Below are 16,681 nucleotides of genomic sequence, written 5' to 3'. Positions count from 1 at the left end.
TCATGTGATTTGAAGGCTAGTTACAGAGAGAACGTTTTCATGAGTTTAACTTGTTTTTCACATTGCGTAACAAAAATATGCACCGGTTGGAGGAAGACTGTTTTGACATACATGTCCTCAATTACTCATTCATTCTGTTATTCTTCTTTAGGTATGTTTAAGCAAAGAGATTCATAAGGAAATAGAGTAGTATTCCAACAAGACTTAGCAAAGCTAGCCTTTAACATCACAACGTAAATTTAAAGAAATTCCCGTGTATCCTGAGTGGATTATTTTACCTGCCTATTCTTTGTTTTCAAACTAGGTTTTGAGAAGACAGGTATAAAGTACTTTGATACCTTATCTGAGTAGCAACATTTCTTATCTTTGCTGCAAAGAAAACCAGTCCCTCCAAGACACTGATCCTGCAGAGATTAGACCATTAACTTCACACCCACGTAAATAACGCTGGGGAATACAATGGAGTGAGTCACAGCACGGGCTATTAAACTCCTACTGACAGTCCTTGCCAGACTGAGACAGGAGAAAATTTCTCTGCTACCTAGAGCTACCATAAGAAACGAAGCTGATAATGCACATATTGAAGTGCCACCACCTAGACGCCATGCTGAGATTTGACAGGAGACTTCTGAACTGACAGAGGCCAACAGAAAAAGGAGGTCCTCTGACTTGGTCTTCAAGTGACAGAGGAAAAACAACCTCAATTCTCAGCAAGTCTAGTCCTACAATTTCCTGCACACCACTTCGCTTCTGAATTTCATATAAAAATATATATTAAAAAAATAATAAATCTGTTTTAGTTCCCAGCTGTCCTCCACAGAGTGTGATCCTAGTTGCAACACACCCACATTAATGTTACTGAGACCATTATCTCACTGCTCTACAAAGCCGACCCTCAGATCTTTTGGCCCCTCGACGCATCCGTGACACAGGAGCAGCAGTGGCGTCACACAACCTTCTGACTTGGACGTGCTCTTTCTATTCATGCTCCCAAGTATGGTGAGAGCACAAAGGACTTGTTTGTAGGCCTGGGACTTGAAGTTCAGAACCAGACATGTGAAATCTAATTAGGAATTTCAGAGGAAAAATAAAAAGATACCAGGAACTGGCATCTCAAATCCTGGGTAAAGCAGCTAGGTTGTAACAAAGCATGGTGAACAGTCGAGGTCACCAAGCTGCTTTAATTATTGCAAGATAAACCCTGCGTGTTACGAAAGGATTGTGGATTGGGATTCCACCTCCCTGTCCACAGATGTCAACATCACGTTGGATTTCCATGTAAGGTTCCGTAAGGAACAGTGCAGCTATCACCACAAAAGGGCAGGGGCTGCTGACTGTGCACACCGAGTCCTGCAGGAATGGCTTGCACCAGAAGAACCCACCTGAGAGCTGGGCAACAAAGCGCAAGCAATGCTGATGCATCACTAACTAAAGAAAGATGAAGGGAGAAATTTGCATATCTGATTATCTTTTTAAAATACAGAAACAAATTTTAATGTTTCCTTAAGGCTGTTTGCCGATTTTAGCCAAGACATTTAATACAGCATCTTTCAGATCATCCCCAAGAAATTAATTCACCTTAACTCTCTCTAAAAGTAAATTAAGAGCGGCTTATGCCAGCCCTGGTTTGTTTCCTTCCTTGAGACAGAAAGGTGTGTTTTTGTTCACGAGATTTCATATCATGGAATATGATGGGCTCTAATAAAATGAGCACTCACATTCAGGCCATTCAGGCTCAGTGTGTATCACCGAGGATTCTGTTCCCCAGAAGGTGCTGTGCTGCTCCCTTACCTACAAGGGCACGCTCAGGGGCAGTCCCTGCAATAAGACTCTTCTACTGCTGGGGTTCAGCTTCCATTCTGACACCTTCCAGCACAGCAGCAAAGCTGGTTAACTTGTGACCCAGTACCAAAGTTTACAAACATGTCCATAGGCCCTGTATTGCAATGAGCCCTTTTCAATTAGGAGGTACTTAGAAACACCCCTCAGCTTGTTCTACACTCAAATCTCTGATTTTGTTTATCAATTAAGTACTGTTACCAAACGTAACAAACTGGTCCTTTCATTCTTTGTTGGTTACGGAACAATAGCAGCCTTTGTTGTAGCCTCAGCACAGCTATTTATAGGTTGCGTCTCTTTAGAAACCATTTCCTCTCTTTATTTTTTTTTCCCAGCTCTACTTAGCTCAGTCTACAGACATCAATTCCTTATTAGTAAAATACTCCGTGTTTTCAGAGCTAAATCTCATTCCAAATGAAAAGTGTTTGTTATGGCAGGCTCATTTTTCCCCAAACCAATTGTTGAGGAACGTGTCTTGTTTTCCATCACTTCACGACTGGTACCAGGTTAATTCAGAGGCTGAAACATGCTTTTTGCATCGAGCAGTTTAACAGTATTAGTAGACTGCTCCAAGGGCACTATCTAAGGGGGGAGGCTGGTGGGCTGTTTTCTGCAGCATGCACCGTGCCTCCAAGAGGGCTGTGGGAATCTGTGGGAGCCAGACTCGGTTACATGACATCAGACAAGTACTGTCAGCAAATGTAAACCTATGCTACAAAAATCGATGCTAAGTGGTAAGCTGTAAATTTTGGCACTAGATAAAAAAGAACGAGACGCCAGCACTGGCAGACATCTACTCAGCCAGATCTAACAGCACTTAAGCCTAAGGCAAAAAATTCACTAGAGCTACCCTCCACAAAAGATCAAAATAAGATTATGCCAGAAGTACGATTATGTTAATGCTCGCAGCAATGTGAACCAGCAAACAGAAGTGGCAACTTGGAGGTAATGCGTGCCTTCCCTTGCTCACCAACTTTCCCATCTCAGCATTCTTGTCCTTTGTCCCAGACTTCCTGGGCGCCCTTCTCCCCATTCAGTTTTAAGCTTTATTCTTTCACCTCTGGTTTGCTTTGAGGGGTTGCTTTTTTTTCCTTCCTTTTTTTCTAATTTTGTACCATCGTTGTTGTCATCTAACTTGGGACTTATCTCCATTTGCAATCAGACTAAACTAAATATACGATATTAGAGCTTTACAGTTAAATTAGAGCAGCTTTGGGCAGGGATGCTAACACTTAAATGTGGCTTACAGTTTCTTATTTGCAAATAATAAGATGGGAACCTGGGGTGCCAAAGATTCCCTCTAGGTTTCCAAAGCCGAGCTTGATGCCCATTAATATACCCATTAATATCAGTGCGTATAAGCTTACTTCTGTTAGTTCAATTCACTCCTCTGCTATAATCTTCCTACTGACTAACCTGAGTTTGAATTAAAAAAAGCAAAATTGTCCTATGTATTTCCTCAACCTGACTCCAGCTTGCATTTTTGAACTCACGTTCTTCATTGCAATTGTATACCTTAAGATCTTCAAAGAAAAGCTCATTATTCTCCACAGATAGTGCACTAACTGCTTAACTGCTCAGAGAAAAAAAAAAGTGACACTCCAGTTGCACATTCACTTGAGGAGCAGCGATTAGGCTTAATGGGGAAAGCAAAAGGAAGGGAGCATTGTACCGTGTTTGCCATCTGCAGGGCCGGGTCCATCAAGCCAAGGATTTCTTCATTGTAGCTTGATTCTAGACTAATTATGTCATCGATCACATCGTCCATCTGCAATAGTAAAGGTGAATAATAAAAAATAGAACAGTTATCAAAACCAAGAAGGAACAAAGGTCTAACAAAGCACTTCAGCAACACACGGGTTCTCTGCAGTACGGGCCAAAGCAGAGGTCTGTGCAATTCTGCCATACTCCAAATCCAATCCCCCTGACATAACTCTCCCTATCCAGCTAGGGCTGTCAGACCACAACAAAGCTTGAGGCTTCATGATCTGTTCCACACCTCCCATCAGCAGTTACCTGCCCACGGACAGCTGTTCCTCCCAGGAACAGCCGAGGATATCGGTGCCCGTACAACACGCCTCACTAAGGATGTGGAACCCTCTCCCTGGTTCTGCACTGGCCCCGCCACCTTCTCATCTCCAAACACAGGGCTCCAGCACTGCCTGCCCACCTTCCACCTCGATCATCCAGGTGTGGGGCAAAAAGTGACTTACAGACTGTAATGCCTGAGCCCTGGCATCTGCAGGGAGAAGGAGAAGACTTGCTGCTGAAAGGCTGCCCTCCCTCAACGGGGGAACCTGGTTTATTTCCTAATATTCCCTCCCAGGAAGCACCACCCAAGAGTAGCTCAGTGATGATTCTAGGTGGTGCAAACAGTTTTTGGGGCTGGGCTGGAGGGTTCCTCCATAAGTTCCTACATGGTCAGGTGGAAGACAGTCCTCCAAAGCACCGCTTAGATGCTCTGAGCTGACCTGCAGCTTGCACCTATTTCTTTTTGGATCACTATAAAAAAATAAGCTTAAGTAACGCTAATTAAAAATAATAATAATTTCAAAAAAAACGTAAAATTGATAGTGCAAAGAGTAGTTTAGGGGATTTTCGTATCAGCGCAATAAAGTATGATCAGAATGAATTACACTGGCTGAAAGTGAGGGCAAGAAAGGAAACAATAGTTACAGCCCATATCTGAAGTCTTGTTACTAAAATAAAATGCAGTCTGATCAAAATAATAATAATAAAAAATACAAATAATTTAAAAAATGACTACTGAGGACAAAATTACCATGGATGGATTAAAGCCTTCTCTCTCTACCTCCCCCTTAAGTGCAGGTGTGATCTGCGTAGAAATGGGCTCTTAGAAACTATCTCAGCAGCAACACATACATGTAGCTTGGGGGAAAAACTGCTTTAAAAATGACTTCCTGAAGTGAGATCCTAAAACACCCTTGATAATGTTCTTCTGCTATAGTGTTAGAGTTCTTGTTACAGTTCTGAAAAGGGTTAACACTTTTCTAGATGTTTTAATGCACTTGATATCAATGGTAATATGCAAGGACATGGCAGATTTGTAATGTAAGTGGAGGTTATGTTGTTTCATTTCTTAAATACATTTTACATTCAACTTGTTAAATACATTCCTGGTCAAGTTTACTATTTAGCATAAGTTCAAAGAAACATTCTCATTGGAAAGGTGTTCAGTGCTCCAACTCCTGTGTCATCCAGTACCTGCATGCATGATGCTCGTGAGTGTGTATTCAGAGCCGGGCACTCACTCTCAACCCTGCTTTGCTCTTCAAATTTATAAAATCCCTGCAGAAATAAAAAGGAAAAAAAAAGCAAAGCATGGATCTGAGTTCATGGCACAGTCTCAGTCCCAAAAAGAGCACGATTGAAACAGTGTCATGCACACATGTGCCTGATGACACAGCAAAGTGAAGCTGTAAATAACTTGAGAAAAAAACTGTGGTACAAGTGAGATGAATGGATGGAACTTGGATTTTCACTTAGTTTAAAACTATGGAGCACAAGTAATTCCTCTTGCATGTGTAAAAACCATTTTAAAATAACTGTTTTTGGAGTTGGATAAATTTTTCCTCACAGAGTGCATCTGTATTAAAATTCTGGCACAAAGGCTCAGAGGAAGGATGGGGAACAAAGGGAGCTCTATAATTCTCTCTCGTTTGCCAAGTCGCTAAAATATTGACATGATTCTTTTACTTGCTAATGTCTTTCAAATAACCTTTATTTTGCACCTCAGCACATACAACAGCCAACGAAGTTTTTGCCAGCAAAGGTTTAAGACAAATTGTGAACGACTTCTAGGCATAGAAGCCTCAAATCTGCAGCGCAGAAACAGCAAATTGGAAACATTTTAGGATATACTAGCTCAGATAATCTGGTGTTGAAACTAAGCAAGAGACTTGCTCAAATTTTAGTCCAAATATTTCTAAAACCCTAAAATATTTAAAAAGTCTGTTGTTTTTCAGTTATTTTTGTTATGCTCTTTGCTCTTTCTACACTGAATGGGCCATAAATAACATTATTCCAGAAAGCTACAGCTAACAAAACTGCTTTGTATTCTCCAAAGGTCAACTATTCACTGCGTGCATCAAGCAAGCAAAAAAAAAAAATAGAAGTTTTAATAAGCATAAACTAGCTAAAATAGTTCAAAAAAGGAAATTACATGACAGAGGGTTTTTTTTTTTTGTTTGTTTCTTGCCCTAATGTTTTATACAAATACATATTCATCAGGCAGGCAAAGAAGCATTAATTGCATTTTCAAAGTGAGCAGTTCAGAAAAGAAGATAAACGTAACATCGTAATTAGCAAATATGGTTTGAAACGGAAAGAAAGCAGAATGCAATTCTGTTTCACTGAAGAGTATGCACAACAAGCGTGTATTACCTCTTTTTCACAGTTGGAGTTAAGCGTAAGCATGGCCATCGGGCTGTTGGGCGCGCTGCTTCCAGTTCCAGGCGGCATGACATGATCACCGGGCTGGTTTGGACATGGCAAGCTCAGGGCTTGGTTGGCGTGTTTATTTGCTAGAGTGGTAGAGAGGTACTGCTTTACCTGCTGCCGCTGGGCTTGCTGGATATGGTACTTGGTTGGGTTCTCAAGGTGAGTCTGCACCTGTGTGACAGGAATTAGGAAAGGGCTTTATTGTTTTACAACGTCATTACGTGTGGCATCGATCTGAGCTATATACATTTGTGACACAGACCAGCTAAGCATTTGACTCAAAGTTACAAACCCGTGCGGCTCCAAGGAACTCAACAGGGCTTCACTAATTCACGTTCAGTGGCAAGGAATGAGTTCCTGAGAGAATGTTCCAATAACTGACTTATTAACAGGAAAGCAACGAGTTCCACTTCTCTTCCACATGGTGAGATTTCCCACTTAAAATCAATGCTCCAGTTTTCCAGTTCACACAGACACTCTGCAACAGGTACTTCTCTGTTCAGACCTTCAGCAACACAATGTTTAATTTTCACCAAAATATGGAGAAATAAGTGCCACAGCAGGACTCGTTTTACTTGTCAATAGCTCCTAATAAAAGCTAAATAGTATCAACCGCTATCCTCTATCAGATTTCAAGTAAGGGACAGATTTAATGATTTGTTGTTGGTTTTTCTTTCGCTTTTTAAAATATCAAATGCGTTGTTAAAAAAAAAAGTAATGTGCCATTTTTTGTCTCCAGATGATTTATAACTCAGATATATGGCCTAAGTCACCTACAAGTAAGACAGCATGTTTAAAAAATACGTTACACAAAGAAGATGCAAGAAAAGCAGCGTCTCCGGTCAGATCAATCACTGTCCTCAGCAGCAGCCATTTTTGTATTTAAGATAAACTTTCCAGCACTTAGAAATATTTTCACATATAAAATACGAAAAAAGCATGCCAAGCTATTCTCTTTCACTCTAAATAAGCACGAGAAGAAAAGCCTTTTGTGTTTTTAATGGAAAAAACATCACCATATCTTGGAAACGCCGTCACCTTTCTTTGATCATTAATATCTTGATCAAAAGGTAGAAAACAAACAAGTAAAATAATACTCTGAAAAGTTTGTTGGTTTTGAACAGTTCTAGCAAAGTGACTTCTATTACCGTTACAACTGACCGTGCACGTTCCCCACTCATTTCTGTGGAAGAAATTAAAGCAAACTAGATAAGAGGAAAAGGATTTTCTGTCCACTGTAAGCCTTCTTAGCAAGAGCTTTTAAAATAAGTCTGCAAATAACTCACCTGATAATGATTATACTCAAGCATTTCCAGCATAATACTTATAGGTTGTGAGAGAAGTGACTGCAATATCCTTTGCTTTATGCTACTCCAGTCTGAGCGATTCACATATGGAAGCACCATAAACAAGCTGCCCCAAACCAGCAGCAGAAACTGGAACGCCACTGCTCAGACTTATAGTAACCTCCGCTAATTAGCTACGCATGTAGAGAAACAAACAGTTCACACAGGGGCTGTGCAAGTTTAGCCCTAAGTATTGGTATTTTTTCCCTGGCTTTGACGTCATGCTTTTTCATAAACATAAAAGGACCTTTTAAGTGATGGCCTATCAAAGTCAGATTGACAGTTTGCTCAAGGCTAACTCGCTATTCATCTTTCGTTCCAGTCATACTGATAGACAATGGTATTTTTCTTTAGCAGTAAGGTTAAAAGTTTTTAAGTACGGAGGAAGAAATAACTGAACGAATGCCCTACGAGCCCAACGCACATCCACCAGCCGTGGGGCGCTGGATGAGCCTGCGGGGCTATGCAGCCCTGGCGCAGCAGGGAGCCACAGCAGCCCATGGTACTGCCCTCGGCACCCGCTGCTCCGGGCACCAGCTGCACCCAGGACCTGCAGCTCCACAGGGAGGTTTTCGGGATTTCAAGGAGCTGTGCTGCTTCTTCAGCCTCCTTTGTGCCCATTCAGTCTGTCCCAGCTTTCAGCAGCAAGGCTTCCAGTGTAGGAAGGGTTGACAACGGGCTAAAGCACACTGCAAATATACCTCTGTCCACCTAACACCATTACTGCACGCAGTCCCTACACCTCCCACACCTTTCTTATCCTTGCTACTCAATTGCTTGACGGAAGCGTTGTGCTGAAGCACATGCATCTGAAGTTGCTCTACTTGTGCTGTTTTCCAAAGTCTGCTGCACAGAGAAACATACTTCAGATAGGGTGTTAAGACAGCTTAACCTGATTTGTTGCACCAAGTCCCAACACAGTCTGGCAGCCTGCTACGCTAAGTGCAGTGCTTGCTTTGCGAGTCCCAAGCAGTGTTATTGATTTTCATACCACCGGTGGTAAGAGTTCTGCTACCCAGATAAACCTATTTTTCACTTAAATTTTCATCTTCCAAGTAGATGAAGTTATCATTAAATAAGTTCACTTTTGTAACCCTTATCTTAGAGTACATTATTTTAAAAACAAGCCTTACTCATCTTACAGTATTCGCACAGTCCTTTTCCTTCCCCAGCATCAAAAACCACTTGTGCTCCCTCAGCCAGAACGAGGGACAGAACTAAGCCTCCTCCCTGCATCAACCACAGATCCATGCTCCCAGGAGAGGGACAAGCAAAATTCCAGGATCCACATCTCCACTGGCACAAAACTGCTCCCCAGGCTTGCTGCACAAGTGCTCTGCACTGTGCCTGCGTACAGGTCCCTGCTTCACCCAGCACACACACGCACGCCTTGGCCTCTTCCTTCTCACTGCTAAGGTCAGGCATCAAGACTTCTGTATTAGAAATGGCTAAAGAGTAAATCAGCAGTAACAAAGCTTACAATGAAAGGCAAAGCTGGGATCCTGCACACTGCCTGATGGAACAGATCCGTGCTGATGTATTTGTCGTTTGCCTGTAAGGACTCCCGGCCCTATTGTCTGAACCTGCAGGCTGATGATATGAGAGCTTGCAAAATGTGCAAGTATCATCACAATTTACAGAGGTACTAATACCCCAAACTGACTCCACGACACAAAGTTTTGAAACACATGCTGCTGCCTACGTGACATCAGAATCTTGTTGGCTAAACAAACACTAGAAAACAAAACATCCTACCACTATTTTTTTTGGTCTTATTTTGCTACTCCATAATACCTTTTTTTTTTTTAATAGGCTGTGCCGGCCTTTGTTGCAGGGAAGGCAAGAAAAAAAGATGTGAAATTCAGTTTTAGAAAGAACACAGCTCCTTTTAAATTCCAGCAGATATTAGGGTATCATTTACTAATAGCATGACAAATAAAATCCTGTGTCTAAGTAGACAGAAGAAGAGCAACAAGAGCGTGAAAATGCAGCGTTTTTACTTCAGCTGGAACGTATTTGGCAGGCAACTGGCAATTCTGACAGGACTTTTAGTCAGAAACTAGGAAGTAAGGATGGGCATTTAGCTTCTGTGTTAGGCTTTTACTGCCTAACAGCCCTGCAGAGCCCTCTCAAGAATCGCATCAACCTTTTCTACCTCTGCCTCCAAAGTTATTTAGGTTCTCTTATATCAGATTTCTACCAATTACGGAAGTGTAACTATTCTCTGATCTTTTTAACCTTACTGACAAGCGTGTTCTCTTTGGCACAGGGCAACAGACTTTACCAGGAGTCCAGAGGCTATTTTCTGCTATTTGGGGGCGAAGGGAATTCCTCCTCTTCACAGGGAACATAACTGCTAGACAAACAGCACTGAAGATTTACATGCAGCAGAACTGCAAAGACAAATTGTAACCTAGCTGGTTTAATTCCTAACACACCACACAGTCACCACAGTCACTTTGGTTCAGAAACAAAGACACAGTCTTGTGGAAGTATTTTGAACAAACTTTTTTTTTTTTTTTTAAATCTTGTTATACACTGGTAACAACTGGCTCTGAGGAAATGCATTTGCTGTCAGGTGTCTGGACTTCAAATTAGCAGCAGAGAAGACCATTGCTTTTACAGAGAAAGCTATCAGAAGAACTGTGGTCATTTTCTGCTAGTTGTACGCAGTTCTCCAGGGCCATGTCACCTTCTCACACAAGTCCAGTAGTGAACTGCAGAACATAGAACTGCCTTTTCTGTCATTAAATTGCTCTGAAATGATGCAAAGGGGAGATTTGGTGAGAGAACATTTCCTCTCAGTCTGTAGCTGATCCAACGTACTTCTGTGTTTGACTAAAAGAATTAATGATTAATCTCAGAACGAGGGGGCCTGTAACAGTGGTATCCCAGCTTCTCACAGCAGTGCCACAAAGCCAGCAGATCCCACAGGATGGAAGGCATCTCCACATGGTTCAGGCAGATATCACACCTCCACCACTCCTAGTGGTGGGGCACACACCAAGCTGTGCCTGCACCGAGGCCCAGCAGCACAACGCCCTGTGCTTCCCTCCTAGGCCATGGTCAGGCCTAGTTCTTCAAGCAGGAGCTAGCGTATGGCGAGAGCACAGGCCCTGCTGGTCAGAACAGCTTCCCCTGGTTTCCTCCTCCAATTTGATAGGAATGTATCCTCTAAGAGGATACAGCACCCACTTCTGAGGAAAAAGCGGATTATTAACCCTCCAAACAAGGAGTTGGCCAGCAAAGCTGAAGAGGTCCCAGTCCTCAATTGTGGTGGTACATCTGCAAGAGTCTCCTGATAACCTATCATGATGCCGACAGCTCTGGAACCCCACAGGCAGGGAAGGAGCACATTTGAGTTGCCTGAATCACACAGAAGATTCTTCTCATCAAAAAACACCACTGAACCTTTCTGTGAAAGCACAGCCAAAACACTTAATGCTTCATTTATGCAGAGACAGGCTTGGGCACAGGAACATACCGAAGATTTAGAGAGGACAGCTAACCAAAGTGGGAGGAAGAATTTTTCCCCTCACCCCCACATTTTTTTTTTTTATTATTTTTTTTTTTAATTAAAAAGACCATTTGTTTCAAGTAAACTGCCTTAGGACTTACAGTTTATAATTACAAATAAAATACTTTTCGGTCGGTTTTCTCAGTTCAATAGAACTTTTTGTTGCTTAGACAGCTAAATGTCATGGGATTTTTAAGAAAGGTTAAAATTCTGCGTCGTTTAACAATTAATGGTACCCAATGAAAAATTATATAAAACCACATCCAGTGCCATGTTTTGCAAGAGCTACTTTGCTGGCTTCAGTTAGGTTCCCTGCACCAGAAAGCCAGCTCAGTATGCTAGCCCAGGCCTTCACAGCTAGTCTTGTTTTTAAAGCTGCTTCAACCCATCACTTTCAGGGATTAGCAGCAAGTTGTTTTCTAGGTCCTTGAATGAAGTCAAAAACCTGTACAAACAGGTGTTTATCATTTCACATGGAGTAAAGTCTGAGAACAACTAAAAGGAAAGACAATCAATTACTGCCTCTTATATCAAGATGACTGCATTTTACTGTCAAAGCATATATACATTGTTAACTTGATTTTGAGCAGCTGGCAAATTAGTCTTAAACATAAATAACCATTCAAGGGGGATTCTTGTAGTGTGAGTTATCATTATTACCCAGCCTTAAAAGCCTTTATTCTCCCTAGGCTTTCTAATCCAAATTCAATATTCTGCAAACAGTATTCATCACAGACCGACCTATTATGCCTAGAAATCCGAAACACCACATATAATTCCAATAATTCCAATTATTTCATTAAAATATTGATCATGGGTTTCACTGCAATGCCAGGAAGAACCCTCACAGTATCCCAATCAGAGAAATTTAAATATCCAGGAAGACAATGGTTTAACTCATTCTCAAAGACATTTTCCCACATGTAGCATTCAAACATTAAGCACTGACATCACATTTTTCCCCTTAAGGACATCTGTGGTCTGAAGTAGCTTCACATTATAAGTTCAGTGCTCTTGCTTTCTGAAACCTTTTCAGTCCTCCAGGATGAAACAGTTACCTCACTTGAAATATAATCAAAAAGAAGTTGATTGGGTTGCAGTACGTATCATTCCCAAGGGTAACTGGGAATTCAGAAACAGATATACCTATTTCATAACTTCTCTGGCTGTTGTTCTCCCCTTCTCTCCATCTTTGCTAGAGCATATTTGCTCCCTCTCTTTTAGTCCATAATCCAGGGGCAGTGACTAGAACAACACTGACCAGAAAGCCCAGGAAGAAAGCTGAAAAGTTACTTTTACTGACTGGGGAATGATGTGCAAAGAAGAATTTATTTCAGTATTTTATCTTAGGACATAGCCAAAGCAAGGAAATTACATCTGTTAACACTTAATAAAACTCTCTGGTTACTTACTTCATCCAAAACACCCTCTGAACATGAAAATCAAGGCAGGTACAAGAAAGCCATTTAAGAGTCAGCAGTATGATTGCAGTCTAAGTGGTTCCAACAGTCATCTTCAAACACAGTTATGAAAATGAAAAGGCGCATTGTACAGAAAGAACATCGTTTACACAACTGAGAATTGTTTTGCCCATCACCAAAAACTCCTCTGTGTAACGTGACATTTTCCTTCAAGGGAAAGTCACGGAAGCGGACAAAAAAAAGAACAAAGTTTTTGTGATTGGTATTTAAAAATTGTGCTTTAGCTACAGGAGCACATGATCAGAGTATCTAAAGAAATTAAGGAGAGGTTAACCAATTTGCTTAAGATGACAGGAATTGGTGTAATTTACAGGTTAGTGGCATACTAGCTGCCATTCTGTAAGTGTGGTTTTCAGACAGAATCTCATCCTTTGAACTGCTACGGTTTTCTGTTAGGAAATGAACATTTCAGCTGATTACTTTGACATACATGCCATAATTTCTCTTTTTTTTTTTTTTTTTTTTTTTTTTTTTATAGTTACTGGGTAGGTACCAGAAACCTTTTCAACATTTCAGGACAGACAAGTAATTGACTCCATGAAATGCCAGACACAAATCTTTGCTACGATTTCACCTATACCAGTCATAAATATTTTATGACTGGCAGACAACACTACTGGCCACAAACTGCATCTGACCAGCAAGCTTGAATTACTGCCAAGGTAGAAAACTTGATTCAAGCACCTCAAATCTACATCCTCCTTTCTCATCTGCACTAGAGGCCTTGAGACTGCTCACATTAGGGCATGACAGAGAAGACTCTCAGATACAGGAACTGTCAATGACAGACATAAAGCTGCTCCATAAGATCTCTCGTAAGACCTGGCAGAGACACGTCAGCTCCAGAGTAAGCAGAATTGCAGGATCAGACATCTCAGTTGCCCCAAGGCCTGTACTGATGGTCTGAAACCACCTCTGTTCCCAGCTTCTCCTTGGAAAGCCTTTCATAGCCAAAGCGCTATCGTCCATTCTTCCTATAGCAGCACCAACTTAAGATTTAGCCAGACCACTCTAACACACTTCGCTATTGACTTGAAAGAGTCACTTCAGATTGGTAAAAGTATTTGTCCAACCTTATCTTCCTCCCAAGGCTGCCAAGCACGGCATTAGCTAGTGCCAGCTTTGACCTGCAGTCGCATATTTAGAGCCTGAGCAAGCCTATCAGTTACATTTCACAGGAGTTACCAATTCCACCACCCTTCCAGCCCTCAGTAACCCCTGCTAGACCTGCACAACAGAAAATTTCCCTTCCAGGTCCCTGGTTCGCTGCACCTCTGCTGTAAAACCTGGTGGCTTCGAACGCCTTCATTCTACAGTATTTCTGATGGCAAGAAAGAAACGTCGAACAGCAACACACATTCTCAGGCGGGCCTTCACAGGTCAGCTTACGACTTAAAGCACATCAACTTTCACATGTACAAAGGGTTTAGAGATTTGGGATGGCTTTCTAGAGCCCACAGCTGGGAGAGCATGTACTTAGCTGTGCAAAAGGAGGAACGTGTATGTCCTCAAGTCCTGCAGGGCTCTGAGGCAGTTTCCACAGGTGAGGAGAGGCACTGTTCTCCAGGCCCTGGTTTGCTAGGGTCACTCACTGTCAGTCAGTTGCCAAACATGACAGATTTTAATCCAGTAAATCTGCTTTGTCCCTGCATGGGCTTGTCTTCGCATGTATCATGCAACACTGACTTTTCACAGGTGGAATTTAAGCTAAAACCGGCCATTTTGCTCAAACCGTAGATGAAAGCAAACAAACCAAACCAAACAAACATTTTCATAATGTTTCAAACTCCCTACCCTCAACACCGGTGTTGTCACTACAAGGTTTGTGAAAGCTTGCTCGATTTTATAGCACATGAGATGAAGTTTGAGCCCAGATAACTGCTGGTGTAGAGGAACACTATCTTCAGCACTTGGGGGCCAAGCAAGGACTAAGGCTGATTTCAGATCTTTCAAATTCTCAGCTCTAGCTTGTAAGAAAGAAGTGGTATTCAGAATAGTGCCCTTGGGCCATCCAAGTATTTACTTACAAAATTTCAACATTCAGCCAGGGAATACAAGATAGGAAGAGATTTAAAGATGGCACTAGATCAAAATATATTGAACAGCCAAAAGCCACAAACAGAACCATACTTGTGTCCTTCCCTTTTTTGAACATAATTTATTTGTAAGTGCAAATACAACTCCTAGATTATTATATTCAAGAGGAAAAAACCTACTTTGGAGAGGCACACTGCGCACCAACAGGACATCCACACTTGTTGCATACATATTTTAAAAATGATGCAGGTGAAATACTGCTACACTCTTTGTTCACATAATCCATGGGGACTGTGAGACTGGCAGCATGCTCCCTCGGTCCCTGACAAAGCACATACCAAGACATGCCTCTGCTCATAAGTGAAGTCTGAAAAGAGAAAACACGAACGCCAAACCCAACGAACACCACAGTGCATGCTGTGTTTGGCCTGTACCACTAACTGGAAGACCTTTCTACCATAACTTTTAAAGGAATGCCCAAAAATAAAAGTCATAATTTTGAAAGGACCATTTATTTTAATGAATCACTTAGCACTACACTAGCTACAGCACAAAGGACGCTTGTTTAAGTACGTGCCTGTTTGGAGGCTATCTGCTTTATGACGGACACGTAGCGCCATGAGAAAAAATTAGCAACAGAATGAAGATTTTGTTAATTCAAAACAGTTTTATCCATTAAAATGCCCTGAGCTTCTAAATGTCACAGTTAAAAAAAAAAATTAGAGACGCTTTGCTGGGCTCTATAATATTTTGCCTACAGCCCATGGTGTCTCATGTCAGCCCCAATAGGGAAGGTCTGGAGAAGCAGAACAAAGCAGTCCAGATGCACCCGTTTTATCCACACTGCTAATATGATCATTAGAAACAGCCTAAAATAATACTACACTGCTGAGTTCTTTTAAGTGAAGGAAATGCAAGCTGGCTTACCACCGAACTGCTTGATTTTTATCCTTCTGTTCAACGAGCTGTGATGTTATTTATGACTGTATTAAAACCTACTGAGTTGTAGTAAGGCAGTTTCAGTACCTCGCAGCGCTCGATCATCGTGCTCGCTAATGTAAGACAACCCAAGTCACCTTCATGCAAACTCAACCGGCTACGATCTGAAGCATTCTGCTAAATACCAGAATTGGGATTTTGTTTTTGGTACTTTGGCAAGCCACAAAGGTGCGTACAGCCCTTACACAGAGGCAAGCCTCCGCCCTGGAGGAGAATTAACCCAGCCAGCCGAATTGATGCCACAGAGCATCAAAACTGAGAACTGTGCTGTCAGCATTACTGCTGACAGGTGATGGTTTTTCCTAGCAAGCAGAGTGCTTATGTCCCTGACACTTCCATTAAGCAACATTACATATTTTATTTCCTGACATCTCACTCACAAAGAAGGTGTTAGAGCAGACATCACAGTAGCCACAAGAGATTAAAGGTAGCATCAGTAAGAAATTAAGTATGTTTATTGCACTCATCTTAAACCACAAGGAAATTTAGTGTTTTAGTTATTTCTTGGCTACAGGAATGCTGCCCTAACACTTTTGTAACACCAAGATGTATTTAAGGCAAAGAGCCATAATGTTGTGTGACCTCACCTTTACACCCCATGATCTTATTCCCGTAACAGCCAGATGGTGGCTATCTTCTGGCTCCCAGGAGGAAAAAAAAAAAAAAAAAAAAAAAAAAAGGCAAAAGCACACACAAGCTTATCGTAGGCTCATCTGTTAAAGAAGGATGGCAACGTTTCAGCCCTTTAAAGATCTCAAGCCCTACATACACCAAGATACAGCATCACGATCTATTTTATACCAACAAAAACAACATCCAGCCGCTCGGCCAGTGCTGTAACCTTCGGCACACCTGCCCCTCCGTGTCTCACAGAGATGAGCTGTTGAAAACCCTTCTCCTCATGTTATTTCACATATGGCAGGCAAATAATCAGTTACACTGAAACGAGAAGCACCTGTCCACCTAAATGACCCTTGACAGGCCAGAGGATGGAGCATTTG

At 41.7% G+C, this 16,681-nt stretch overlaps 1 protein-coding gene across 4 annotated transcripts in view; it reads right to left on the bottom strand.

The window, feature by feature from the left end:
• MITF (melanocyte inducing transcription factor) overlaps positions 1–16,681 on the bottom strand; it is a 96,306-nt gene that overhangs the window by 12,661 nt on the left and 66,964 nt on the right. For 2 of the 4 annotated variants that reach the window (XM_084292867.1, XM_084292868.1), the window contains exons 3-5: positions 6,244–6,471; positions 5,065–5,148; positions 3,512–3,607 (exon numbers count right to left, since the gene is read on the bottom strand). In XM_084292867.1, coding sequence (XP_084148993.1) covers positions 3,512–3,607; positions 5,065–5,148; positions 6,244–6,471 — 408 coding nt within the window. The remainder of the gene's footprint in view (positions 1–3,511; positions 3,608–5,064; positions 5,149–6,243; positions 6,472–16,681) is intronic. The other 2 variants (XM_084292869.1, XM_084292870.1) reach the window with 1 other exon arrangement.

Source organism: Netta rufina (assembly GCF_964035555.1).
Source record: "Netta rufina genome assembly, chromosome: 10".
Lineage (NCBI taxonomy): Eukaryota > Metazoa > Chordata > Aves > Anseriformes > Anatidae > Netta > Netta rufina.
The sequence above is the reverse complement of the archived record's forward strand: the minus strand, read 5'-3'. Positions and strand labels throughout refer to the sequence as shown.